The following is a 26,756-nucleotide window of genomic DNA, read 5'->3' on the forward strand; positions in this document are numbered from 1 at the left end:
ATTTACAAAATGAGTCACGTTCTTCATCTGCGAGCCAAATTAAATGCATTAAAGGGCCATATTTAGCCCCCAGCCCATGCGTTAAACACTCACTGTTCCCCATTGATGATACCAATGAACGGACAGATTTAGTAGAATCTGTGAGGTCACACATGGTTAGTTTACGACCCTCTGTTTTCTAATCCCAACCAGTGGCTGCAGATGTTCCTCAGACTCTAATCCTGGAGGTTTTCTTCTTGTTCCATCATCGTATGGTTTTGATAGACCTTCATTAGAATCACTTAACATTTTGATTTATGGGAGACATCTAACTCAGGTTTTAAAATGAAGTAAATTAATTTGTGTTTGGTATTGAAAGAAAGCAGATCTTATAGTAGAGTTTAGCATTTTATTTACATTCTTTATTAATCACATTTGAGTTTTGCCTCATCATTGAAGCAGTACAATCATCAGGGAATAAAAGAAAAAACCTCAGAGCACCGAGAGGCACCAGCTGACTCTGAGGGCTCGCATTAAAGGTGACAGAACTGAGAACGGCGTGGAACCAAACCAAGACCAACACGTGAGATAAAGTGGAGCAGGTTCTCCACGAGGGGGGGGGGGGTGTGGAGGTGAGAGGGGTCGAGAGCTTATCGGTGCGAACGGGAGGAGAAACATCTCTGTGCGACCCTGAAGAAGCTTCTGTCGTCCACTAGGAGGACCTGGATCAGGGAGCGACCGCATCCCTGCTGTCAAAACGTCACCTTCAGTGATCCTAAAAGCACACACTCTGGGTTCTGTAGGTCCCAGAGGAGACTGGACCTCAGTACGGGTTCCACAGGAGCTGCTCAGAGAACACAGGAACCTGCTGGTCATCAGAGCCAAAATCTGCAAAACAGGAGCAGATCTATTAATTATACGTCTATCTCACTTCAGGAGAAGAAAAGATGAGCTCAGATTGGTTGGTTTACCATGAAAGTCGTCTGTCTCCAGGAGGAGGCGGAGCCAGTCGGTGTTGTGTCCGTCCATGCCCACCAAGTGAGTCTTCAGGGCGGGGCTACAGAGACCAGGAGGAGCACCAGGAGGTCGACTGCTCACGTCGACCTGTGGAGTAACCACAGACGGGTCATGTGACCAGATGTTGAGAAGAGTAGGTGCTGTGATATGATGCAGGTAGTACCAGGGCTTTGGGGGTGCTCCAGGCTGCTGATGAAGCTGCTGATGGAGGGGCAGAGGAGGCCTTCAGCGACACCAGAGGCTCCTTCTCTCTCTGCTCTACTCCTACATCCTCACAGAGGTCAGAGGTCATCTTCGCCAGCTGGCTTTGCCTGCAACTCGTCCCGTACATTCCAACGTTAAACACTCAGTTACACAAGCATCAGGGTTGGGGTCAATTATAACTGATAATTACAATTTTGTTGCTGTCAATTGAGTTTAGATAATGGACTTATTTAAATATATATAAAAAATTTAAATCTAGGGGTATACTGACAAAAGGCTCAGATGTCCACACCATAAATATTAAAACTTAATTGATTATGAAGTCTAATGAGGAAAATAGAAAATAAATTGCTTTTTTGTGTATTTTACAGCTGATTTAGGACCCGTTAGCATTAGAGATGCTAACAGAAAGCTAACACAAGAGGAAGGTTCACTTTTATTTGGTTACTTATTTCAGGCTCAGTAATTGTGATTAATTGTACAGTAGTAATTGAGAACATAATTGTAATTGACTTTCTGATGATAAAAATAATTGTGACATGAAAAATGCTGGTCACTGTAATTGAAAACGTAATTGTAAATAAAAAAATGAATCGAACCCAACCATGCAAGGCATTAACATTAGGATGACCATAATTTGATTTCCAGAAAGAAAAAAAAGAAAAAGAAAAGGAAACTCAGGCTAAACGCGGCAATGCTCCACGTTTTCTTTAATCTACCGTGTAACTGCAAAACACAGTATAGTAGATAAATAAGTCGTTATTGTCCATAAGGTTTAAAATGTATTTCTCTTTGAATCAAAGACTTAAAAACAATCTGATCACCTTGATTATGTCCTTAAACCACTTACAGTTGGTCTACAGGGTCCAGGGTCTCTGGGGAGTCGGGCTGGGTGCTGGACGGAGGGTCCCAAAGGTGCAGTGCCCGCCGCCACAGACGAACCTGCGTGTCCCAGGAGCGCCGGCTGTACTTCCTGTACTTGTTGGGCGTCGACGGGTGAAGCTTCGGGTCACGGAGGTGTCTGAGAAGTCCAGGGTCAGAAGATTGTCAAGTTCTTTACGCAAGACCACATAACTGGTACCAGTGCTACTAGTAACCAGAAATCTCCAGTTGTCATTTCCTTACTTGGGAACTTGTTGGAGGAAGTTCTGGTATCCACTGGTGTTCTTCCCATACTGAATCTGTTTCTGCCGTCGCTTCAGAACTGCCGTGTTGGTCTCGATGTTGTGTGGGTCGGGTAAACGGGGATGGTACCGATTTAGACCAGCCCTGAAGGAACGTAAAGGGTCAAAAACAGACTCAAGAACCTCAACGGAGGAAAACAACAAACAAAAAGCCCAGACCTTTTATAGTCTGAGTCATCTGTTCCCACGGCAACACTGCTCGTAGACACTTTGAGGATGCACCTCTCCAGGATGGATGGCCTAGACGATCGCACATTGAGAAGCTTTACAGATGGAAGCGTGCAAAAGTTTAAACCACAAAGTTATCAGAGCGAGACGGAGCAGGTGGTGGCTTTAGCATTAAGGTGAGACTACTACTTCTAAAAGTGTGGGGCGTGCCCCCTGGTGAAGAAAGGAGGTATGACAGGTAGGGCACGACAAACAGGAGGAAACGTTCAATTTCATGCCAATCTTCTTAAAAACCTCTCGTTGATCAATAACGATCATTAACACTAAACACACAAAGAAAGTAATAATTAGGGCAGAAATTAAAAGAGCATTAATGATTAGACTGCACTAGATATGGAGCGGGAACTAAAGTGTAAAAATAATGATTTACATCAGCATGTATTTCACATGAAGTGAAACAAACCTTCAATAACTGACTTAAATATTTTTCTGTAGCTTTTTGTCAGATTGTAAACAATGTTTACTTGTACTTTTGACGACTTCACTTTTACGGGGGAGATTATTTTAGTTTTGATTAATTTATGAAATATGTAACTAGCATTATAGAACATGACGTTACTTTTTACTTGTTCATTAGTTAATTTCATATGTACACTGAATTTATTTTATTTCTTAAGCTTTTTGGTACAGATTGAAAACAATGTTATTAATTCCTGTATTTAAATTCACACACACACACACAGGTGATTAGCTTTGCTCCATTATGAAATATGATGTTACAAAAATGTGTTAATTATCAGGATTATTTGGGGGGCAATGGGCACAAGTGGGGCTTGAAAGTCTACTTTGTTCAATGTGGAAAAACCCAAAACAGTTTGATAACCCCTGGGTTAGGGGAACTAGAGGGTAGACACCTGCGTGGTTTGCTGCTGGATGTCCGCTCTCGTCCTCGGCTCGCAGCGGGTGACGGGATCGGAGAGACGTTACTGTAGAGGAAGTCACAAATAAAACTATGTCAAAGAACATTTACAAATTAGATCTTCAACAGGTGTCTCTCGAGCCTCATAGGCTGCGTTTGAAATGGTAAAAATCAAACATCCCCTTTTCAAAATAAAAGCATCCCGTTTCTTTCATTAGTTTTTTAAACTCTTTTGTAAATAGGGCTCTTATTTTGAAGTGAACAGGAAGTGTAGTCAGTAGACCAAAGGAGTGTTTCTGAAGATGTGTCTACTGAGTTTTATGGATCAAATGAGCACATGTTGATATTCTACTTGGTCACTTTCTCACTTCAAATGTTTTCAGAACTTTCAAAATAAAGGTGGAGAATCAACAGAGATATTTAGCCTCAGTGTGAACAATATATACAGTAGACAGTATATACTATAGTATACAGTATATACTATAGTATACAGTATATACTATAGTATAATATACAGTAGACAGTATATACTATAGTTAAATATACAGTAGACAGTATATACTATAGTTAAATATACAGTAGACAGTATATACTATAGTATAATATACAGTAGACAGTATATACTATAGTTAAATATACAGTAGACAGTATATACTATAGTTAAATATACAGTAGACAGTATATACTATAGTTAAATATACAGTAGACAGTATATACTATAGTATAGTATACAGTAGACAGTATATACTATAGTATATTATACAGTAGACAGTATATACTATAGTATAGTATACAGTAGACAGTATATACTATAGTATAATATACAGTAGACAGTATATACTATAGTATAATATACAGTAGACAGTATATACTATAGTATATTATACAGTAGACAGTATATACTATAGTATAATATACAGTAGACAGTATATACTATAGTATATTATACAGAAGACAGTATATACTATAGTATATTATACAGTAGACAGTATATACTATAGTATATTATACAGTAGACAGTATATACTATAGTATATTATACAGTAGACAGTATATACTATAGTATATTATATAGTAGACAGTATATACTATAGTATATTATATAGTAGACAGTATATACTCATTGAGTGTGTAGTACGGGGTGTGACATTACTAACACAACCATAGGCTGCTTTTGCTAACCACCTGTGTGTACTTTACTTATGACTAACAATAAACCACATGTAAATTAATTATACTATTCTCATTCAATTAAAAGATCCAGGAAGAAGGTAGAAAAAAAAAAAAGAAAAAAAACACATTACACTAGTTGCTAAAGTCTCCATTAAGTAGGGATGTAACAGGTGACTAACCCACCTGACCAGGCTGTCATACACGGAGCTGCACCCGGGGAGGAGCCACGGCTCTGGGGCGGAGAAGCCAGCGTCTGCTTCATAAACTGGTTCAGTGTGTCCGTTCCACACGGCCGTCCAACCTTTGGCACAGACGCACGACCACGGACTGAGACACAGACTGGAACACAACACGTCATGTGACCAAATATTAGTGTTAGTAAGGTTACAAACTGTTTTAACATCAGCATTTATTGACTTATTGGAGCCAACCATGTTTAAAATCACTATTTCTAGCAGAGTATTTTTTTTTTCAACTAAAGCAAATGGTTATAGTTAGTAATCAAGTTATTTTAGAAATTAAATGCCATTCTCACCAACTGATACTTCTGCTACCAGGAAATATAAAACTAGTTTAAAGAGTAACTAAACCCCAAAACTATTTTTTTCTTTCCTGAATTAAATGGAGGACAATGGCAATTAAATAAGATAATTCATAGCGAGTTATCTACACTAATTGAATATTTCACATTCAACAGGCTTTCAGCGAAAAAAAAAAAAGCTCCACTTTTGACCAAATTAGTTTAATTTTAAACCACTTTGGTCAGAAATATTTGAAACTATTGATCATTTTTGGGGGAATGATGGTGGTTTGGTTTCCTTGCATTCCTTTCAGTTTAAAGCTTTTTAGTGTTAGGGTCAAAAATAGGGGCACATTTGGGGGAAAAATAAAATACTTTTTAACACATTGTTTTCAGGAAAAGTCGTACCCATTGGAATATCAAGTATGTGCTGCTTAATAAGCAGAAAAATCATAGCTCTCTAGTTGACTTAGGTTTTTCTTTTTTTAAAAAAAAACACGTCCAATTGACGACTTTCGGCAATGTTCCTTCCCACTCCGTTATCAACCGTATCCATGGAAACTCCAGAACAATTTTTTGACATCATTTTAAAGAGACAAATTAAGGACATTAGGTATTAAAACAAAAATAATGATTTCACGCTTTTATTTTAAGATTAATTAAGATATTAACGGATAAACCAAATCGCAATTGACCGTCTCATATGTATTGAACACAAGAATTGTAGAGGAATAATTTCAGATCATGTGTGTTGTTTAGTCTGGTGTTTCTCAAATGAGGGTACAGGTACCCCTAGGGGCACACGATGGCACTACAGGGCGTCCTTGAGAGAAGAAAATTAACAAATGAACGTATTAAAAATACGGGGTTTAAAACGTTTATTTTTAAGGTAAAAATGGTAATCACACTGAATATTACCAGCAACTCTCAAAACAGGAGAATATACTGAATTACAAAAACAAACAAAATACAAAAAATAACACTAAAAACATAAGGGAGAAATATACTATTACCAGCAACACAATAAAAGAGAGAAAAATACTCACTGAGATGTAATAATTATAATAATACCAACAACAACACTAAAAAGACAAAAACACAAAGAGAATTATACTGAATAATAAAAACAGACAAACAATAAAATACACAAAATGACACCAAAAAAATAATAATAATAATGACAGAAAATGTTAAGATTAACTGAAAACACAAAGTGTTGGTCCCACATCAGGAAGGAGGTGACAGAAAAAAAAAAAAAAAAAAAAAAAAAACAATGATAGAAATATATATTCAGGAGGCACTAAATATTGGTTCATTCCACTTATTCACAAAAGATAAAAATTAATGTATTAAAATGTGTTTATCGCTCATTCGTTGCAGTACTAGGCACTAAAGTTTGTTTTTTTTCACAGAATTCTGAGAAAAATATTAGTCAGACATAAGGGGTATGCGTTCAGAAGTTAGAGAAACGGGGAAGGAGAGCCAGAAAAAGTGTGAGAACCACTGATTTAGTACGTCCCTGGTTCTGGTTCTAGACCTGGTTCTAAGCCACCCACCTGGAGAAGTGCATAGGGCTGTGCGCCTCCATCTCCGCTCCGTTGGTGGACATTCCTGCTCTCTACGTGGATCCCTTCGGACGGACAGACAGACGCCAACGTTTCTGCTCGCGCAGATTTTAAATAAGCTTCACCTGCTGCGGTGGGCGGGGCCACTCGCACCTTGGCAATCACGTGACAGCCTCCTGTTAAAATCAAGTAGTTTTAATTCAAAACAAAATGAAACAAAACAATTATAATAACATGGATATATAGAGTTTAAGCATACGTCTTTTAACAAAAAAGTATTTTGGAAAAACATGTTTTTAAAAAAACTTTTAATTTTTTTAAAAAAAAGTTGTGTTTGTTCCACCCAGATGATTGATTATAACCGTCATACATAATAAAATAACATAAAAAGTTGTTCAAAATAAATAATTATAATACAATTATAATTACAAATAATTATATTATATTATAAATAATTATAATATAATTATAATAATATTAATAATAAATAATATTATTTTTTTTTACTATTATTTAACTCATTTTGCAAGTTATGGTCCTCTTAAACTCAGATCCACTTAGAAACAGTAGATGGCGGTAATGCACTTTTTAGTTTGCCAACTGCCATAAAATCCCAATAAAGAAGAAGAAAAAGAAAAAGAAGAAGAAGAAAAAGAAAATCACCCTCTAACTAACGATTGAGAGAATCAATGAAAAAAACACTTTATGCATGTGTATGAAGCCCAAATATCACTTTATCATGTTAAAGCACAGAAAAGTCAATTTAGCTTAACATGAGCTCTTTAATCAAAGAAAAAATGTGTTAAAACCATAGATTGTAAAAAGTAAAAAGTCACTTCTTCTACCGGCCACAGGCAGCGCTGTTTACAACGTATCCTAAAAATGGCATCCAGCAGTGGGGTGAGTTTCTTCCATGATTTTGTTCGTTTTAACAGAAATGTTGTCTCTGTTTTGAGGGTGAAATCGTCAGGTTGTTTCTGTTAAAGCTTTTCGTTATCACTCTGAACTCGTTAGTAGTGAAAATTAGTCGTTAACCTGCTAACTGCGGATGGTTAGCATGCTAACAGGCTAACTGACAAAGCTCTTTCGTGCTGCTTAGTTCTCACCCGAATCCTTTCATCTACGGGTTGGTTATCATATTGTTCATTAACTAATTGTATATCAAACTCGCTATATTTCTGTTCTCTATTAAAAACCCATAGTTAAGAAGACCGTTGTTTGCTGTTTAGCTTGTTAGCTCCAATAGCAGCATCAACAGGATGCTTCGTTCTTTCAAAGTAAAAGGTTTTGTACGTAGGTCACATTATTAGACGTTTCTTTCACATTCAGATTAATGGATCCAATTTAACATTGGTCTTTTTTTGAAAACTACACATTCAATATTAAAACTATTGTGGTTTCTTTTTATAAAGTACTTAAAATAGAAATACATTTTTTTTTCTGTTCCAAAAATCTACTTATTGAAACCATAATATGGATTATATGGTTTACTTTTTATTAAATACAAACTGACTAAATCAAAGCAGTTTGGGGTTGTTTTTTTTTTTTTTTAAATTTAATTAAATATGAAATGTTGAATATATCGTTTAAATTAACCAATGAGATATAATTTACTGATCTCCAAGAAGTAAATTTAGATGTTACAGCAACTTAAGGCAGTAAATATAGAGGGAACGACAAAACAACATAGATAAATAGTAATTTATAGAAATCCTTTATACCTATCATTATTATTATTACTGGCTTGTGTTTTGTTTTTGTTTTTTTATTTTGCACACCAACTACCGAGTTAAATTCCCTGTGTTGTTTTTTAAAAACTGTACTTGGTGAAATAAACTTTTCTGATTCTGAAATCAGTAACTCTTACTTAACATTTACAGTGTTTACTTTTAAGCACTGCCAAAGTAAGTGGAGTTAATATTGACAAATGACTAATCATACTGTGTGTGTAAATGTATGTATTTTTTGTAACGCCCCCCAGTCCAGTAAGAACGAATTCCGTCGAAAATGGGACAAAGAAGAGTATGAGAACCTGGCTCAGAAACGTCTCACAGAGGAGCGAGACAAAGAGAAGCGAGATGGTAAACCACACGTTCACATGTTGCACATCAGGACTTAGTTACATATTTCAGTTTTTATTTCATGCCATTTCAAGACATTTTAGGACATCCCACACACTTCAGTCTAAAAATAACCCAAAGTTGGGGTCCAAAATATAAAATAAAGAAGTTGCATATAGGAAAATAGTTTTATATCCTAATAATGAGTAACCTTTATACTATAAGTGACAACAGATCATTCCCACATGCAGTTATGGGCCAATGAATAGAGTTTTTAAAAAGCATGTTGTTCATATTTCCAGAGCGTGTGAGTCTAGAACCAATGCATATCTGTGACTAATCATTAGTGATGTGAACAGTCTATGTTCATAGCTCTAAGCTGATCACATTACAGGGAGCTGAGACATATGCTAAGTAGTTTACTGAACATGTTCCAGACCCAAACACACACTGACTTTGTGACTATTAGAGGAGCTGACATGTCCACCAGATATATAGGATGTATAGCAGATCTATGTCTATATTCTGAGAGAGTAGGAGGAGCTTATTACTATACCATATTTACCTTTCTATGTGATGGAGTTAAAGATATATTGGAAGATGAACATGGAACAACAATAAGGACACACCTCCCCCCCACTTCATTATCCATATCTCAAAAAATGGTCATCAGATCAAAGTAAAAATATAGTGTGAATATTGAATAATCACAGAACAACTGGTAAAAAAATTCAGAATTGTTTGAGAACAAAGTGGGTGGAATGTCCTGAAAATTATTTTAAATTATCTGGAATGACCCATTTACATTATTTACAGTACATTTGATGAATTTGTTCCCACGTTAGATATTTATTACTATTTTTAACCACACGTTTATTACTATTCCTAAGCTTGTCTTTGTCTCTCAGGAAAAGCGGCTCCTCCAATCAAACGGGAACTCCTGCGTCACCGAGACTACAAGGTGGACCTGGAGTCCAAACTGGGAAAGACCATCGTCATCACCAAGACCACGCCCCAGGCAGAGATGGGCGGGTAGGTGGGGGGTGCTCTGTGTGTGTGAGACATGAGACATTTCCTAACTCTGTGTGTGTGTGTAGGTATTACTGTAATGTGTGTGACTGCGTGGTGAAGGACTCCATCAACTTTCTCGACCACATCAACGGCAAAAAACGTGAGTCTAAAATCATCCATAGACCTTTTTTTTTTTTTTTTAACATGATAAGAAAGATATTTATCTCATCGCACGTTGGGGAAATGTGGTTTGTTTTGTTACAGCAACAAAAAGATGAAAGAAAATAGCATAGCAGGGTAGAATAACAATAATATACTACTATTAATAATGATAATACTATAATAACTGTAATAATCATATTAATCCTACAACATATGGACACAGAATTGCAATATTATAATAAAGAAATATAATGTAATAATATTAAGTATAATATAAAATAATAATATATAGTAAACATGTACCGTAATAAAAAGTGTGTGTGCGTGTGCGTGTGTGTGTGTGTGTGTGCGTGTGCGTGCGTGTACAGACCAGAGGAACCTGGGAATGTCCATGCGTGTGGAGCGCTCGTCTCTGGATTCGGTGAAGAAGCGTTTTGAGGTGAACAGGAAGAAGATGGAGGAGAAACAGAAGGAGTACGACTTTGAGGAGCGAATGAAGGAGCTGAGGGAGGAGGTGAGCTCAGATTAACTAATCCTGAGGGATATTTCATCAAACCCAGCTCAGGGTTAAGTTCAGTTCAGTCTTCATTATTAAAGAAGTCATTTAGTGATTATTTAAAACACTCAACAAATATCTACAAAAGGAACAAGGAGTCAAAAAGACTTCTGTTATACTTTTTTTTTTTAAATACCGCTTTAATAAGGTATTTTAAAAGGAAATTAAACAGAATATCATGGCAAATGATTAAATATAATTTTAAATTGATACAAATGACGATAGAATCATTGCTATTACGCATAGATGTCCAGAAAAAAAAGTAGTAGGCTTAAAAAAAAAAAGGTAGAAGGTTAAAACTCAGGGCAAGTCGTTGCGGCTGCGCAGTGATGACGCGCGACACCTGGGGGGTTGAGGGGGCATGCCTGGAAAATTTTGCAAAACTGATGATATATGGTGGCTTTTGGTGCATTATATGAGTGTAATTGTGGCTTTTCTTCTGTTTATTTTCTCACCTAGTTTTTGTTTACATGATGCATTTACAAGTTGAAATCTGGTATCCATGGTAATGATCACAAAGAATTGCGCATCATTATCAGTTTACCTCTTTCCTGTTGAAAATGTACCAACTTATAGTATAGCAGTAGTATGGGGGCGTGGTCTGTTAGTAGTCCTCTGTAGAATGCTGTCTGGTACTGGAAAATATCTGCATGATTTACATAATTTATGTGTGGTTTGATTGTAGTTGGTTTTGGTAATATACAGTATTTAGTTGTATCAATGCACATTAACATGCATAATATATCTTACATATACCCTTACATTTGTGATTTTCGTAACCCAGTACCATGGACGCAGGACTTTTAATTCAGGATGATATTGATCATGAATGTTTTAAAAAAAAAAAATACATATTCAGTTCCTTAAAGAATAATTAAAAACTCCTTCAAAATCTACTTTTTTCCAATTTGGTCTGTGAATTATCAGCGACTCTTTTCGTTGTTGAAACTTTCTTAAAGATAATGTTTATTTAATTTAGTTGAATTCAGTATTGTTGTGAATGTTAAGACTTATTATATTATTGGGGAAATGTTTAGAGAGAATGATTGTTTTCCTTCAGTTGCAGCCGCCAGATATTTGTTTGGACCAGCAGAGGGCGCTGATGACCCAGTGTTTTGTTGGGATGTTTCTGTGAGATTAAACCATCAATAATAATATATCTATATATACCGCACGGTATAAATGTCCATTCATTGATCAGAGATTAATAATGAGAATAAACAGAGAGGGAGGGGCTGTTCAGGGACAGTCACAGGGTAGAGTGAAGGCTCCCCAACGACTAAAATACAAGTGCACGTACCTCCCGTGCGCGCTGCTCACCTGCAGCGTCTACAGTGTTGGCCGGGCCAGATTAACACTTCGCTGTACCCTGGGCAACAATTTTCAAGTGCCCCATCATCACGACCCCAGGAATACTATAGTATGGCAAAAGAATGAATAAATTCCAGTAATATACATACATTTACTCACTACACCAATATCTAACTGTCGTCAAGTGCATTTTGATGTACAGATGTGCAAATGCTCATAGAAATACAAATGCACCACTATGTCATCTTGTCAAAGCCCCTCACTCACATATGATGCTATGAAAATAAAACGCATCAGCATCAGTTTAATCTGGCAAAACATAAACATCTGGAAACCTGTCAATTTCTCTCAAAGAAATGCTGATCTGGCTAAATACACTGGAGTGAAAAATGACCTATATTCAGTATATGCTGCTTTAAATTTTCTGTGTTTCTGATCGCCTTCTCCTTTTTTAGTTTCCGTTTCGAGTTCCCACTTAGCTGCCTCTTCATGTTTGTATTTTTTGAGTTGCGTAGAGCAGTGGTTCCCAAACCTTTAGTGTCCATGGTACACCAAAGGACAAGTAAACACGTGTGTAAAAATCCTTTATAACACGTGTTGTCACTCATATCATGTACAATATCTGTAAATGTGCATAAATATTTATGAAAGCCAGATAAAATGCATTACTACATTACTCATGAAATATATATATATATATAAAAATAAGTATATTTTGCCTATGTATTATGAAATGAGTGCATACAAAGTAGTACATATAAAAAAATATATAAATTCCTTTTTTTTTTAATCTTTTTTTTTCATAAAAAACTTGAAGAAATCCACACACACAGCTGGTGATTCACGTGTGTAGAGCACCACCATCCACTAGGGGGCAGTAATGAGGCATTTATGACACAAAAACAGATGCAACAAGAATCTCTAATAATGTTATTGGTATTCACTGCAGTGTCACCACAATCACTGCAGCCTTCTCTTGTCTCATGCTGATCATAGTATAACACTTGGGTTGACAAAACATACTTTTTAATAATTTCACTCTAATGTACTGTATACTAATGACAATTCTATCCAACCAGTTCTATAGATCACACTACAACACTTGATTTGTCAAAAAATACTTTTTCATAATTTTATTGAGTTTTTGTTAAAAAGTGAAAAATTAGTAAAAATCTATTTAATCAATGTAAACATTCTGGTTTCAATGATCAATTAACACTAAAACAGGTGAAGAAGGTCTCCTATTTTTATTTCCTCCTGTTTGTCATACTTGAGGTGCAGCTTGAATCGTTTATTAATGTCTGACTCTGTGTGGTGAGGATTATAAGTTTAATTACTTTACTAGGACCTATAACACCTCTGTGGTATATAAACTATAGAATCACATACATCAAGAGAAGTGTCATCAAAAACATTTTTACTAATAAAAATCCATTAAAATTATGATGAAATATTTTTGTGTTGTACTATGATCAGCAAGTGAAGGCTGCAGTGATTGTGACGTTATTAGATATTCTTGTGTTGGTAAATGGAATTAATCTTCAGCAGATACCTCTTTACTGCCCCCTAGTGGATGGTTGTGTGTGTGTGTGCGTGTATGTGAGGGAAGCCGTGTTACGTTTGTCTCAAAAATACATTCACACGCGGGCCGATCCACATACGCACTTTGCTCAGTCCACAAGCACAATTGGAAATTTACACATAATTCATGATAAATACACATACATATTATTGAGACAAATCTCTCCCCATAGAAAACAGGGCGAGGAGGAGGCACAGGCTGCAGGAAAAACATGATACACTCATTCTTAGTGGTTAGAGTAATATTAATATTAAACGTTGTGCGGCCTCCCACATGCTCTGATCCTACCGTTACAATGTTTCATCTTGTAATGGTCGCACGTAGAGATCTCGACAATCGACCCTTTACTACATTTAAAATATTCAAACCACAGAAACGTCTTAAACATGTCCGTCTTTTATCTCACGTCTTCTTGGTCTCAAAAAAAGGCTGCAACGCATGCGCCCTCACGTCTTAATTCATCAAATCTGTGTTTGATGTTGTTGACCTTATGAAGATGAGCACTTAATCTAAACACTGTCAGCTGATTGGCTGAGAAGAGTTTTATGGAATGGGGAAAGGGGGCGTGGTCATTGACGGCTTTAAACCAGGTTTAAACCGTAGGCTTGACTCTACTAAGAACATGATGAAAATACCCCCAGGATAATAAAAGTGTGTGTGTGTGTGTTCAGGAGGAGAAAGCCAAAGCCTACAAGAAGGAGAAGCAGAAGGAGCGAAAGCGTCGAGCGGAGGAGGATTTGGACGTGGAGGATGATGAGGAGATGGCAGCGGTGATGGGTTTTTCAGGCTTTGGCGGGTCTAAGAAGAACCACTAACCCCGCCCCCCCATCCTTGTCTTTCACAGTCACTCTTATTTTGGTAGCCCATCACACTGCAGTTTCATCCATTCTGAAACTCATGTGGAAATGAACTGAATCTGATCTTCTTTTGTGTTTGTTCATATTTTTTTGGTAGCTTTTAAACTGTCATCATCAAAGGAAGCAGAAACACAAGCAGTTATGAAAAAAATGTACAAAGCTATAGAAGTCACACAACATGGAACTTTATTTTTAAATAAATTTTTTTTTATTATTATTGTAACCTTTGGGAATCACGTGTGTCTCCTTTTGCAGAAAAAACTAGCATCTGTTAGCACTGAGCTCTTGTAGGGCTCACTAGTGTTATGGTTGGACTCGTGAGCGTGTTATCTTGTGGCCGTCTATCCGGCTCAGAGTTCTTCTGCTTTCCTGGATCATCTCACTCCCCATAAACACTCTTTTCCTTAGTGCAAGTATTTCATCTTTGAATGTTCCCTCGTGTTTAATCAGAAACAAACATACTACGTTCATTTTCTGTTCCACAATAACAATCGATGTACAAGAGTGTTATTGTGAAATGTGATTGCACGGTACTGATCTAAACGTACAGGATTGGCTCTTAAAGCGGTCCTTTGAGGACAGCATGTCACTATACGAAGCTGACTGGATCCACGTTGTTGACGCGTGGAAGTTTGAAAAAAAAAATGGTAAAATGGACTTGATTTTATATAGAGCTTTATCACCACTGAAACAGTCTCAAAGCGCTTTACATATCAGCTCATTCACCCATTCACTCTCACATTCACACACCAGTGGGACAGGACTGACATGCAAGGCGCTAGTCGACCATTGGGAGCAACTTAGGGTTCAGTGTCTTGCCCAAGGACACTTCGACACTTAGTCAGGTACTGGGATCGAACCCCCAACCTCTCGATCAGAAGACGACCCTCTACCACCTGAGCCACGGTCGCCCGAGAAGAGTTTCCAGATGAAATTAGTCCGATTGAAATGGTCCTCGATGAAATAAAAACCATTCCAGATTAAAGCCGTTTCCGTAGGTAATGCAGTCCCTGATCAAAGCTGTCCTGGACTCGGTCTAAAGTCCTTTCTGTGAGGAAGTTGCTCTGAGACTGATTCGTGTCTAGTGCTACTGCTGCTGAGCAGTTCTTCCTCTTTGTGGTTGGATGGGGGAGGGAGCAAAGTCTAAACCATCATCATCTTTTCCACCCCCTCAGCCACTTCCTACGATAGAGGGAGTGGAGCAGAGAAGAAGAAGGAAGCCATTTTGGGTTTCTGGTGATACGTTCGTGCTCTCGCTGCCCTGCGTTCACACAGCGAGCAGGTTTGAGGAAGTAAAACCAAAGGTTTATTTGTGACTTCCACAGGAAGGATCGGTGGAGAAACCAGGGAGAAGGTGTAACTATAAGTAACTAAAGCCATCAAAGGTCAGAAACCTGAGGTTCTTGTTCTGGTTTAATCTCATCAGAAGGATTAAAGCAGGTTCTGCTGGAGGTCCTCAAGTCTGTGAGGACTGAAGACTGACCAGAATGAGTTCCATGCGAACGCCGTGTAGGGCTGACGTCATGACCTGGAGTCCACAGCAGTTATCAGATTACCTGAATACGGTGAGAACTCCAGAAGATGATCTGCTCTGTCTGAGCCCCTTCAGGTAGAGATCAAAGGGTTAAGACTAGTTTAGGTTACTGGGTTTGTTCTCGTTTAGAATAGTTCTAGGAGGTCTGTTGGGTGGTCAACTCCCATAAGTTCAGCTTTGGTCAGTGGGTTTGGTTCAGTCCAGTTTGGACCTTTACTTTTGGTCTAGTTTGGTTTGAATAGGTTCTAGTTTGGGCCAGTTGGTCTGGAACACCATGAGTAAGTTACTTTTGAACTGTACCAGTTCATGTCAGTATATTTGGGTTGACCTCCAACACTTGGGTTTTGTTGCTCTATACCTGGTTCGGTTAGTGATTTTGGTCAAATATGGGTCAGTTATAGTTCACTTTGAGTTAGTCTGTAGCTGATTGGGTTTAGTTCGCCTGTAAACAGTTTGGTTTTGGTCCACTTTGGTTTGTAACTGGTTGTGTTAGTTTTTTTGGTCTAGTTTGAGTCGTCTTTAACAGTTTGGTTTAAGTTGGTCCATAAACAGTCTCACTCTTTGTCCATTCGTGTGTGTGGGTAACGTCACAGACCTTTGTGTGTGTTTGTGTGTAGTTACATCTGTCCGGCTGTGACAAAGCTGTGCTCAGGAACTCCATCAGCGGCTCCAGATTTGTGGTGAGTTCAGGTACAGTTTGGGGGAACTTCGCCCCTTCCTCACCTTGTTTGTATTTACAGAACCTGAGTGAGAACGACCTTCAGAAGTTCCCCAGAATACACATACCGTAAGTGTAGAGCCCTCTACCCCGATGCAGCAGCACTGCAGGTCATCGCTGGTGAAATATCTGATGTGTTTACAGGATGATCTCAAAGATCAGCAGCGAAATCAACAAGAAGGAGAAGAAAGGCCTGTTCAAAAAGAAGTAAGTTCCTACGGCAGCTAAATGTTCAGTTATGTTCTTGTAAGGTTTAGGAATAAATCATGTAAAATAATGCAAATTGTATTCAATGGCATGGTTTCCCTGACTGAATAGAAACAGGAAAGGAGGAGATGAGTTTATAGTAGATAAATGAGATTAGATTCAAGCAATTACATAGAATAAGATGAGATGACGTTAGATAAAACATGATGTGACGTGATGATAAATATTAGTGGAGATAAGGTGAAATATGATGGAATAAAGATAGGATGAAATTAATTTAAATAGATTAAATGCGAGAGAGAAATTAGATTTTTTTTAAAAAACCTTCAGACGAGATATATTGAGATGAGATGATGCGTAAAGATGAGATTAGAGCTGCAACTAATTTCATAATTGGTGAATCGGTCAGTAGTAGTTTGGTTTTTGTTTTTTTATCAATAAAGAACACTTAAACTCTGCTTAAGATGATTAAACTGAAAACAAAGTCTCACAAATACACGCACACATACACTAAACACTATGCACACATACACTAAACACTATGCACACACACAAACACTCTTGCACACACATACAAACACTCGTAGTGCACGCGCACAAACAGTTGTGGTGTGCGCGCACACACGAACACTCGTGCGAGCACGCACACAAACACTTGTGGTGTGCGCACACAAACACTTGTAGTGCGCGCACAACACTCATGGTGCGTACACACACAGACACTGCGCGCAAAAACACAAATACTCTGTGCGTGCGCACACACAAACACTTTGCACACACACAAACACTATGCACACAACGCTCATGGTGCGCACACACACACAGACACTGCGCACAAACACTGAGGGTGAACACACGCACATACACAAACACTCTGCACACACACTAAAAGACTCGTGCGAGCCCGCACACAAACACTCATGTTATGCGCAGACACAAACACTATGCACACACACAGACACACACAAACACTCGTGCGCGGCGCACACACAAATCTCTGCAGGTGAATCAGACGTCTTTGCATCACAGTCACAGACATAAATGCACGGCGCAACAACAAATCGATAATGTAATTTGTTGCCAAATTGCTGAAAGCTCTGCTGTGTGTGTGCGCGTGAGTTTGTGTTGTTTGAATGACGAGTGTTTCTATGCCACAGGCTGCCGCCCAGGTTTCACCAACCAGGTAGGAATGACCCCCCCCCCCCCCCCCCCCCCCCCCCCCCCACACACACACACACACACACACACTCGTTGTGTAACAAGTGTGTGTCTATTTCCTCTGCAGAGACACACGTGGCTGAAGGCTGGGGAGACGACGAGTTTGTGAGTTTATGAAAACACAAGCAAACATTTACTATAATAAATACATTTATTATTATACTTAATCATAAAAACACTCATTTATCTGCAGATGTTAAATCTTTGTTTTAGATCTTTTTTCTCTTTGTTGTGAAGCTGAAATACACACAAGTGTATCATTTAGTCAATAACACTAAAGAAATTGTTTTTTTTAGCTTTTAAAAATGTTTAAATTATCCAAAGGTCTTCATTTATTTATTAATTATTTAATAAATATGTTTATTTGTTGGTTTGGTTTTGAATTATTGTGAGAATATGTTGCTGCTAAGTGGGCCGTGCTTCATTCATTTATTGATTTGGCTCTGTGAACTGACCACAAGGTGGCGCAGCAGTTGCCACATCAGTTCAATACTGTCCCTGGTTAAACATATAGAAACAAACGTGTGAATGTTGTGTTTGAGACTTTGTGTGTTTGTGCATGTGCGTGTGTGTGTACGTACGTCTTCGTTAGGACGATGATGATGACTATGAGAGTCCACGTAGTGACGACGAGGACGGCAGCGACGTCCAGGACTACGAGGACCCCGACGACGCGGATCTCAGCTCTGAATACGAACCGCCGCCCACTGAGCAAACAGAGGAAACCAAGCTTTGCCCCACGCTGCCCCTGGCCGAAGGAGATTACATCGGTAATTGTAACAACAATAATTACAAGAAGAACCAAAACAACAGCAATAACAATCATTCATAATAATAACAATAATGCAGAGAAAAGTAATAAGTGAGGATTCATAGCTGAACGTACGCCTATTTGGCTGCTGGGGGGAAGAAGAACCTGATGTCGTCCACCAATCAGGAGCCAGCATTTCCCTCTGCTGACCATTTAACTGTAACAAAGTAACTAAAACTGTAACTAAGTAACTGTAACTAAGTAACTGATGGTGACAAACATCAAAGATGAGTATTTCCATCTGCTGGCTCCTGATTGGCTGGTGACAAACATCAAAGGACCATAACTGTGTGATGAAATTAATATAAAAATGAAAAAGTGGAATAACTCAAAAAGTTGAAGAGTTATAAAAAAAATCCAACAAGTAGCATAAAGCACAGTAATTATCTCCACGTATTGATACCGTACTCATTCAAACCGGTTGAAGGCCACGAGACGAGTTTGAGTAAGGACTCCCTCAATTTTGTTACCATGGTTCCCGTTATGTATATATCATATATACTATATAGCTTCACTGATTATTATTCCTATAATCTAAATAATGATGATGTGTGCGTGCACACAGATAAGAGAGCCACGCCTCCTGCTCTTAGTCCCCGCCCCCTGACACGCCCCCAGGTGAGTTTTACACATTTCATAATATGAATCATCCAGCTTGTGTTCCAGAGATGAAAGTGTGTGTGCGTGTGTGTGTAGCCGGGAGTGTTCGGGCGAGACTCGTCTCCTCACCGCGGAAAACCATCAGCCAACTGTAAGTCCGGCCCACCGTCACCATGGCAACCGTAAACATCCACAGACATTGTTGTTGTTTGTGTTTAGTTCCTCCAGGGCCTCCACAGATCCTCAGACACACCAAACCAGGCAGAGCAGTGGGATCATCCAACCTGTCACCAGTTAGAGGTGTCACCAAACACACCTTTACATCTGCAGTAGCCTTCGTCTTCCTTCTTGATTTTTTTAAACTATATCTGATTATTTAATTCCTGTTTAACTGTAACATATTTTTATCCTCCTGTTGTGGTGACAGCGTTTTATTAAATTATTTTTGATATTCTAGCAGCAGAGCAGTCTAATATTCTAAGAAATCAGAATCAGAATTGCTTTATTAATCCCAGGGGGAAATTGCTTAAATGAAATTTTTTCAACATAATTTTATACTTGATATACTTTTCACTCCTTACAAAAAATGTAAAGAATAAAAACCATATCTTGCATTACTCTATACTGTACATTAAACCTTATTTTTGTAATGTTTTTATGTGTTTTCAAATTGCTTGGTCTATAATATTCGTGTGTTTTTCTTGTTCTTTGTTTAGCCAAACCTGTGGTTGTTCCTCCGCCCTCCGCCTCCATCAGCAGGAGCAACTCCTCTGCGCGGCCCACGGCTAACGCTAACAGGTACACAAAACAACAACAACAACAGGCTACAGTACACTTTGAAACAGTCAACCCTTACTTTTGTCAGCGTTTAACACATGACACATCTGTATATGTAACTCTGGGACTTTTTCAGACACTTTTAATCATTTGTTTTTCATACTGTAACCTGAGGTTGGTGTTCTCCAACAGGGATGACATGTGGACAGAGGTAAGCATGAATAAACCCTTCACAATAAAGCTACAGAAGTACACCTGTCTGCTTAAATTCATAGATATATTTTTGTATTTACTAATCTAAGTCTGCGTGAAGAATTTTTATCTCGTCATTATGACTTTTTATAATACATAAAAAACTCTTATACATTAATCTCATTATGTTATTAATTTATTTACATAGGATTTATTTTGTGATATTTTACATCTTAAAAAAATGATTAGCTTTTTTATTTTAACCACGTTTAAAACATGATATTATTATTCATGTATTATATATAATTCATTTAAATGTGTGTTATGATTGAGGGTTTGGCCACTGATATGATAGAACACTAAAATAAGCTTTTGGTGAAATTTTATTGTGAAAAAACTTCAAAGCGGTTCAGAATTTTTATCTTTGAATTTTTTTATCTTTTCTCTGCAGCAAACACACGACGAAGGTGAGACTGGAGCTTTTCTTTTATTGGAGCCATCGATCACGCCCACGGATGTGTTTATTCACACTGAATCTGTTCATTTTCCATTTGTTTTAACAGCAAATTAAAATTTAGTCACAGGTTTTATCAGAAAATTCAAAACATCATTTAACTGGGATAAAATATCACAATGAAGTCTTAGTTTTACACTTTTATTTTGTAGTTTTCGTTTATTTTTTTTTCCTTTTTCTTTAAAGTCTGATTTCTGTTTTCAGCCATTAAGCACAAATCCTTTCCCCTTCACAATAAAAGCCTTCCGCCAAGGCCCGGAATAGCACGACACGGAGACAGGTTTGTAAACAATTTGCTTATGTTTTGTTTTCTTCTTTTTTTTAATTATGAGATAAAACTGTGAGATGAAACATTAGGATGTTCATATTTTGTTAAACTGTAGTAAATCTTTAGGTTTTTAAATCAGGAAGTACAGATGTTAATTTCATGGATATACTGAAGTTTCCCTTAAAGAGGAAAAGAAACAGCAGGGAGTCTGAAACAAGGCCCTGAGGGACGCCACACAGCCACAGCATTACTTAAGATAATTTTAGCATTGATTCATTTTTTTGTATTTTTTACCAATAATTTATTTTAATTTTGCTGTTTCTTTTTACACCAGTGCTCCCCCTGTTGGCCACTCTGTGAGATCTCTGCCTCACAAATTGCCCTCAGGTCAGAGAACATTTGTTATTTCTAATAGTACAGTAGTTATAATAGTAGTATTAATTTATTTTGGAAAATATGCTGTTCCTCATGTTGTTTCCCTAGATTAAAAAAGATAATTAAATATTTCCTCCATTGGATGAAACATTTGTTTTTGTTGACAGAGATGAATGAGTATCGAGGCATGAAGTCGGACACACAATTCACTCACCTTCCTCCGCCAAAAACAGCAAACAGTGAGGTAACACATTTGTTTGTTTGTTTGTCTGTAGTAAATGTATAAAATGTAATAGAAAATTTAAAATTCATATTTTCATTATTATAATTAATTTATTTGTTTGTTTGTTTAACGTCTGTGTGTTAAGGATCTCGACCCTCGGTGGTACGTAGGCGCGGTGACACGAGGACGCGCCGAGCAATGTCTCAAACGTCTTCAAAAGGTGACAGGAATACATTCAGAGTTGTGTGTGTGTGTGTGTGTGTGTGGGGGGGGGGGGGGGGGTACGTGTGCAAGACGGGGTGTAAAAAGAAATAGCAAAAACAAAAAAAATTATTTGTGAAAACCTAGAAACTTGCTGTTGTGTGGCGTCCCTCAGGGCTTTGTTTCAGGCTCCCGGCTGTTTCCTTTCCTCTTTAAGGGAAACCTAATCTGTGCTTCCTGATTTAAAAAAAAAATATGAACATCCTAATGTTTCATCTGATACAAAAACAAATTGTTTGCAAATCTGTCTCCGTGACGCAGTATTCCGAGCCTTGGGGGAAGGCTTTTATTGTGATGGGGAATGACTGAAAACAGAAATCAGACTTTAAAGTGGACATATCATGCTAAATCCACTTTTTTAGCCCTTAAATGCATTTTGTTGTATATTTAGAGTGCTTAGAAGTACAGAAAAGTTCAAATTAATCTCTTCAGATGCTCCGTTGATATCTTTATTTTCTGTTTTGCTCATATTTTTCAATCTGTTTCGATTTTTCTATTCTCTATTACGTTTTTTGAACTATTACATCACAGTATTTGCAGCAGAACTGCCAAATTAGGTCATCAACTCCAGGTCCAACACTTCGAGCAATCCGCCATTTTTATTTCTGGCTTTTATTTTGTAGTCCAAGCTCCAGGATGCAGAAGTTACGAGAGGATAAGTCTAAATGTTGGGTTGTTGGATGTAGTAACCCACACGCTTCATTACAACGTCTCCCAGCATCAGAACCTTTTCAAAGTGTCTGGTTGAGTTTTATTTTTTATAGAAATGTACCACATCTGTGGATAAGGTCATTTTAGTGTGTGTGAAGCACTTCAATGATGACTGCTTCATCAACCTCCACCAGTATAAAGAAGGATTTACAGAAAGACTTTGTCTGATTGAGGGTTCAATTCCTTCTATCTTTGGAGACGATGAACAGAGCACTTCGGTAAGCTGTAAATAACGCTAAAAAGTGTGATGATAAGACGTCCCTGTCATTGTTTTGTTAGCATTAGCAGTTGCACCGTCTTCATATGTTAGCGCTGTGTGCTCGTTTTAGATCCTTGATGATATGGCCTACGTGATTTAATTTAAGTCTAAAGTTTTCATTAGTCATTTCATTTTGACGTTTTTGTCTCCGAAAAAACTGTATTAAAATGCATTTCGTGACGTTAGCTTGGCGCTAGCGTTAGCTCGGCGCTAGCGTTAGCTTGGCGCTAGCGTTAGCTCGGCGCTTGTGTTATCTCACTTGTTAACATCCATATGAAGACGTTGTTTGGCAGGTTCATCATCTTCATTTTCATCTCGCTCCACTGGGTCAGACTCTGGCTGGAACATGTAAGGCTGGATGGACAAGTCTAACGTTGTTGACATTTTATAAATAACTTGTGAATAAACATTTTCTGCACCGCTAAATAATCGTATCTCTTCTATCAAACTACAAAAATGGCCGAACAGGGTGGAGTTGAACCCAGTGTCACATCTGTAACCTGAAGAGGGGGTGGGGTATGGAGTGTCTCATTTGCATTTAAAGAGACAGCACCAAAACGAGTTGCTCTCAGAAGCACATCAGAAAAGGGGTAGAAAAGGGGTGGAGCTATAATAATGAGGAGTTCAGACCCAAGCATTGCAGTTCTGCTTTATATAGACCACAACTGTATGATTTATATGTAAAAAGGAAGGATTTAAAACCATGATATGTCCCCTTTAAAGAAAAAGCCAAACAAAGATTGACTAGACTCAAACAACAAAATTAAATAAAAGACTAAAACTAAGACAACATTTTTTTGTCCAGTTAAATGATGTAAATGAAAATGATTTTAGTTGAATTTCCTGATTCTACCTGTGACTATATTGTAATTTGATGTGAAAACAAATAGGAAAGAACAGATTCATTGTGAATAACACATCAGTGTACGTGATCGATGACTCACATGAAAGAAAAACTCCAGTCTCACCTTCACAGTGTTGCTGCAGAGAAAACAAGAAAATCAAAGACAAAAACCGAATTTTAACAGTTAAAATCAAAAATTTAAAAAATTCAAACCCAGAAACCTAAAGTAATTAAGTGTGTGTGTGTGTGTGTGTGTGTGTGTGCGTGCGTGCGTGTGCGTGTAGGACGGGGCCTACCTGGTGAGGAACAGCACCCGTCAGCTGAACAACCAGCCCTTCACTCTGATGGTTTTCTACCACAACAAGGTCTACAACATCCAGATCAGACACGAGCAGCAGCACTTCCTGTTGGGGACGGGCAAAGTGCAGGAGGTCAGCGTCACTTCCTGTGTAGCGTCTAACTTCATAACTCACTTTTTTTTTTTTAATCCTCTGATATTATAGCTCAGAAGTTTCTTATTTCCACCAATAAGTTTGTTCACTTTGTTGTCAAATGGTCATGTTACTTCAACTTCACGCATTGCATCGTGGGATTTAGAGTCCCGTAGTTAGGAAGAATGCAAAGATAGATGTTAGTTATGTGGTTTGTTTCTTCTCATAGCGAGTTAATTAATGATAATTATTATTAATAATGATAATGTTGTTTTTCAGAGGTTCCAGTCGGTTGGGGACATGATCAGAAACTACTCTCAGGCTCCGTTGGTGCTGATCGACGCTAAAGGCCAGAGCTTTGGTCAGCAGAACCAATGTATGCTCTCTGAGCCCGTTGCAGGTCACATGACCGCTGACGTTTGAAAGTCGAAAAGGAGTGACAGTGTTTTAGCTTCAAGTTCAACCTGTGGTCACGTTAGCTGCAAAAGGTTCAATCTGAGTTTTGTGATATTCTGTAAAACTCATCGATTTATTTACTGCAAAACAAATGTACCTACGGGTACTAATAAAGTCACCTGAACCTGATACTCACTGTGTCGCTTTGTCAGAGCATCAATAAACGTCCTTTTATATTTCTACACGTCAGTTTTGTGTTTTTTAAATCTAGCATATAGCCACCAGTCCAACATGCCGGGGTTAGCTTAGCACATAGCCACGGAAGCCGTAAAGGCCCATACTTTCATACATTTTATTTACTCAGTTTTCCTGTGATAACGACTTAATTTTCTCGAGATCTTGAGATATCGAGACTTTGCTTTTCTGTGATAAGGAGTTAATTTAATTTGTTTTCCCGAAATAACGGGATAATAAACGAAACAACAGTGTAGTATATGTAGTATGTAACAGTGTCGGAGGAGCAGGAGCATATAGATCACTGCATCAGGGAACAGGGAAGAGGGAGTCAGGGTAGGAAAATGGGCAGTGTTACATCACTTGAACAGAGGGAAGGACTGAGTGGTTTTATCTAAAACTGGTGTTTAGGATCAACGTGTTTAAGGTTAAGCCCAGTACGAGTTTATCCCACATGTCGGTAGTATATATAAGAACACCCAATACAGGTTATCTGTGGTTTCCAGCTTTCTGTTGTTATTTATGTAGAAACTATTGAAAAAAATATTACAAAATTGATGAAAATCGACTTGTAAAATATAAAGTATTTTTTTCAAAATATGTTTTCTATAGTATTCATAAGAAGACCCAATAAAGATTTAGTTTTTAAGTTTTGTGTTTCTTGTAAAAGCTAAATAAAGAAAAATCATTAAATATTTTTTGATAGTATTGTTATATTAATAGGTGTTGTATCAATGTTTTCCCATCTTTACTGATTGCACCACTGATAAAGCTGAAGCCTTGCTAACCGTCTTTTTACAGTACGCACACTAATGTGTATATTATCTGTAATAGCAAGGCATCATGCTATTTCAGTGTCAGGCCTCGATTGAAAAGAAACCTGATGCGGTGATATACAGTCCCCTCCTAAAGTGTTGGAACAACAAGGTCAAATCATTTGTTTTTGTTTTATACTAAAGACATTTGGGTTTCAGATCAAAACATGAATTTGAGATAAATGTTCAGATTTCCAGCTTTTATTTCATGGTATTTACATCTAGACGTGTTAAACAACTCAGGACAGAACAACTTTAGTTTGAACACACCCACTTTTCAAGTAATCAAATATGTTGGAACATGTGACTGATGGTGTTTCTAAATGCTCTGAGGTGTGTTCCATAAAGGAGGGTTAACAAACTCTGAGTCTATCCATAAACTCTAGGTCAACATACCCAGCGATGATAAACTCTGTGTATCTGATTCATTACAGCTGGTATGAAGTGGATCAACCAACCCTGAGTATGTAAACCTTGGGTTACTGACGTGCACGCACGATAAAAAGCCATCATCAATGGATCAGAGATTTACTCGAGCTGCCATGACAACCAAACAAAAGAGAGTGATATATTCACCCTGATGGTGAAATAAGACAGTGACTGACGCTTGATATCGAATCAATTATATTGATTTTTAATGTAATATTGTCGCCAGAGTCATCTCTACGTCCAAAAAAATGTCATAAAAAAACACTGAAGCGGGACGCGAACCCGCGACCCATCGCTTCCAGCACAGCATCACAATTCACTGCTCCATCATAGCCTCATAGATGTCTGATCTACAGATTTAACTGTAGTGATGTGTTCAACACCACACTATCCGAGTCCAAGACTTGCCCGAGAACAGAATGCACTGAGACCAAGACGATAAACTTTTTTTTTTTTTTCAATTTAAAAAAATATAGAAATAAACAAAATTATGACAAGGTTCGACAGTTAAATAACATTCTCTCTTTAATTTTAGTTTATTTTAAATACATTTGATGGACAAAAAAGGTGCCTGCAAAAAATTAACTAAAATATTAAAACTACTACTGATAAATTCACAATTATTCTACATATTTGAAAACAATATTTTTATGTCAGCTGAATGTACAGCA

General features: G+C 37.7%; 3 protein-coding genes across 6 annotated transcripts; 2 read left to right on the forward strand and 1 right to left on the reverse strand.

The window, feature by feature from the left end:
• Positions 1-374: 374 nt before the first annotated feature.
• slbp2 (stem-loop binding protein 2) lies at positions 375-18,670 on the reverse strand. Of its 3 annotated transcripts, none has more exons than XM_028467364.1 (10): positions 18,527-18,670; positions 6,721-6,905; positions 4,828-4,983; positions 3,467-3,538; positions 2,544-2,624; positions 2,326-2,469; positions 2,051-2,221; positions 1,160-1,313; positions 951-1,083; positions 375-867 (listed from the first exon to the last, which is right to left on the reverse strand). In XM_028467364.1, exons 2-10 carry the CDS (start codon positions 6,771-6,773, stop codon positions 803-805), a joined length of 1,029 nt encoding a protein of 342 aa, XP_028323165.1. In that variant the 5' UTR covers positions 6,774-6,905; positions 18,527-18,670; the 3' UTR covers positions 375-802. The 3 variants fall into 3 exon arrangements, with proteins under 3 accessions (XP_028323165.1, XP_028323166.1, XP_028323164.1); XM_028467365.1 differs by lacking the exon at positions 18,527-18,670 and adding an exon at positions 7,836-7,990 and having other exon boundaries at positions 1,160-1,307; XM_028467363.1 differs by lacking the exon at positions 18,527-18,670 and adding an exon at positions 7,836-7,990.
• On the forward strand, positions 7,492-14,491 carry zmat2 (zinc finger, matrin-type 2). Its single transcript, XM_028467366.1, has 6 exons — positions 7,492-7,629; positions 8,711-8,810; positions 9,698-9,821; positions 9,887-9,960; positions 10,331-10,476; positions 14,083-14,491. Exons 1-6 carry the CDS (start codon positions 7,612-7,614, stop codon positions 14,224-14,226), a joined length of 606 nt encoding a protein of 201 aa, XP_028323167.1. The 5' UTR covers positions 7,492-7,611; the 3' UTR covers positions 14,227-14,491.
• On the forward strand, positions 15,229-24,796 carry lcp2a (lymphocyte cytosolic protein 2a). Of its 2 annotated transcripts, none has more exons than XM_028467361.1 (19): positions 15,229-15,833; positions 16,420-16,482; positions 16,543-16,589; positions 16,665-16,727; positions 17,885-17,910; positions 18,013-18,050; positions 18,538-18,715; positions 19,322-19,374; positions 19,453-19,507; positions 19,576-19,656; positions 20,073-20,154; positions 20,308-20,344; positions 20,777-20,792; positions 21,044-21,119; positions 21,442-21,494; positions 21,650-21,726; positions 21,851-21,925; positions 24,065-24,211; positions 24,491-24,796. In XM_028467361.1, exons 1-19 carry the CDS (start codon positions 15,756-15,758, stop codon positions 24,632-24,634), a joined length of 1,389 nt encoding a protein of 462 aa, XP_028323162.1. In that variant the 5' UTR covers positions 15,229-15,755; the 3' UTR covers positions 24,635-24,796. The 2 variants fall into 2 exon arrangements, with proteins under 2 accessions (XP_028323162.1, XP_028323163.1); XM_028467362.1 differs by having other exon boundaries at positions 15,231-15,833; positions 20,326-20,344.
• The last annotated feature ends 1,960 nt before the right edge of the window (positions 24,797-26,756 follow it).

The sequence above is a fragment of the Gouania willdenowi genome, chromosome 14, assembly GCF_900634775.1.
Source record: "Gouania willdenowi chromosome 14, fGouWil2.1, whole genome shotgun sequence".
In the NCBI taxonomy this organism is placed as follows: domain Eukaryota; kingdom Metazoa; phylum Chordata; class Actinopteri; order Blenniiformes; family Gobiesocidae; genus Gouania; species Gouania willdenowi.

Bases quoted from the DNA above. Each gene is read 5' to 3' on its own strand.
- zmat2 (XM_028467366.1), top strand. The intron at 9,822-9,886 runs GTAGGTGGGGGG...GTGTGTGTGTAG, and splicing joins CCCCAGGCAGAGATGGGCGG to GTATTACTGTAATGTGTGTG. The intron at 9,961-10,330 runs GTGAGTCTAAAA...GTGCGTGTACAG, and splicing joins CCACATCAACGGCAAAAAAC to ACCAGAGGAACCTGGGAATG.
- lcp2a (XM_028467361.1), top strand. From the start codon at position 15,756: ATGAGTTCCATGCGAACGCCGTGTAGGGCTGACGTCATGACCTGGAGT. The intron at 19,375-19,452 runs GTGAGTTTTACA...GTGTGTGTGTAG, and splicing joins GCCCCCTGACACGCCCCCAG to CCGGGAGTGTTCGGGCGAGA. The intron at 19,508-19,575 runs GTAAGTCCGGCC...GTTTGTGTTTAG, and splicing joins CGGAAAACCATCAGCCAACT to TTCCTCCAGGGCCTCCACAG.
- slbp2 (XM_028467364.1), bottom strand. From the start codon at position 6,773: ATGTCCACCAACGGAGCGGAGATGGAGGCGCACAGCCCTATGCACTTC. The intron at 3,539-4,827 runs GTGGGTTAGTCA...CTTCCTCTACAG, and splicing joins GTGTATGACAGCCTGGTCAG to TAACGTCTCTCCGATCCCGT. The intron at 2,222-2,325 runs GTAAGGAAATGA...TGGACTTCTCAG, and splicing joins TTCCTCCAACAAGTTCCCAA to ACACCTCCGTGACCCGAAGC.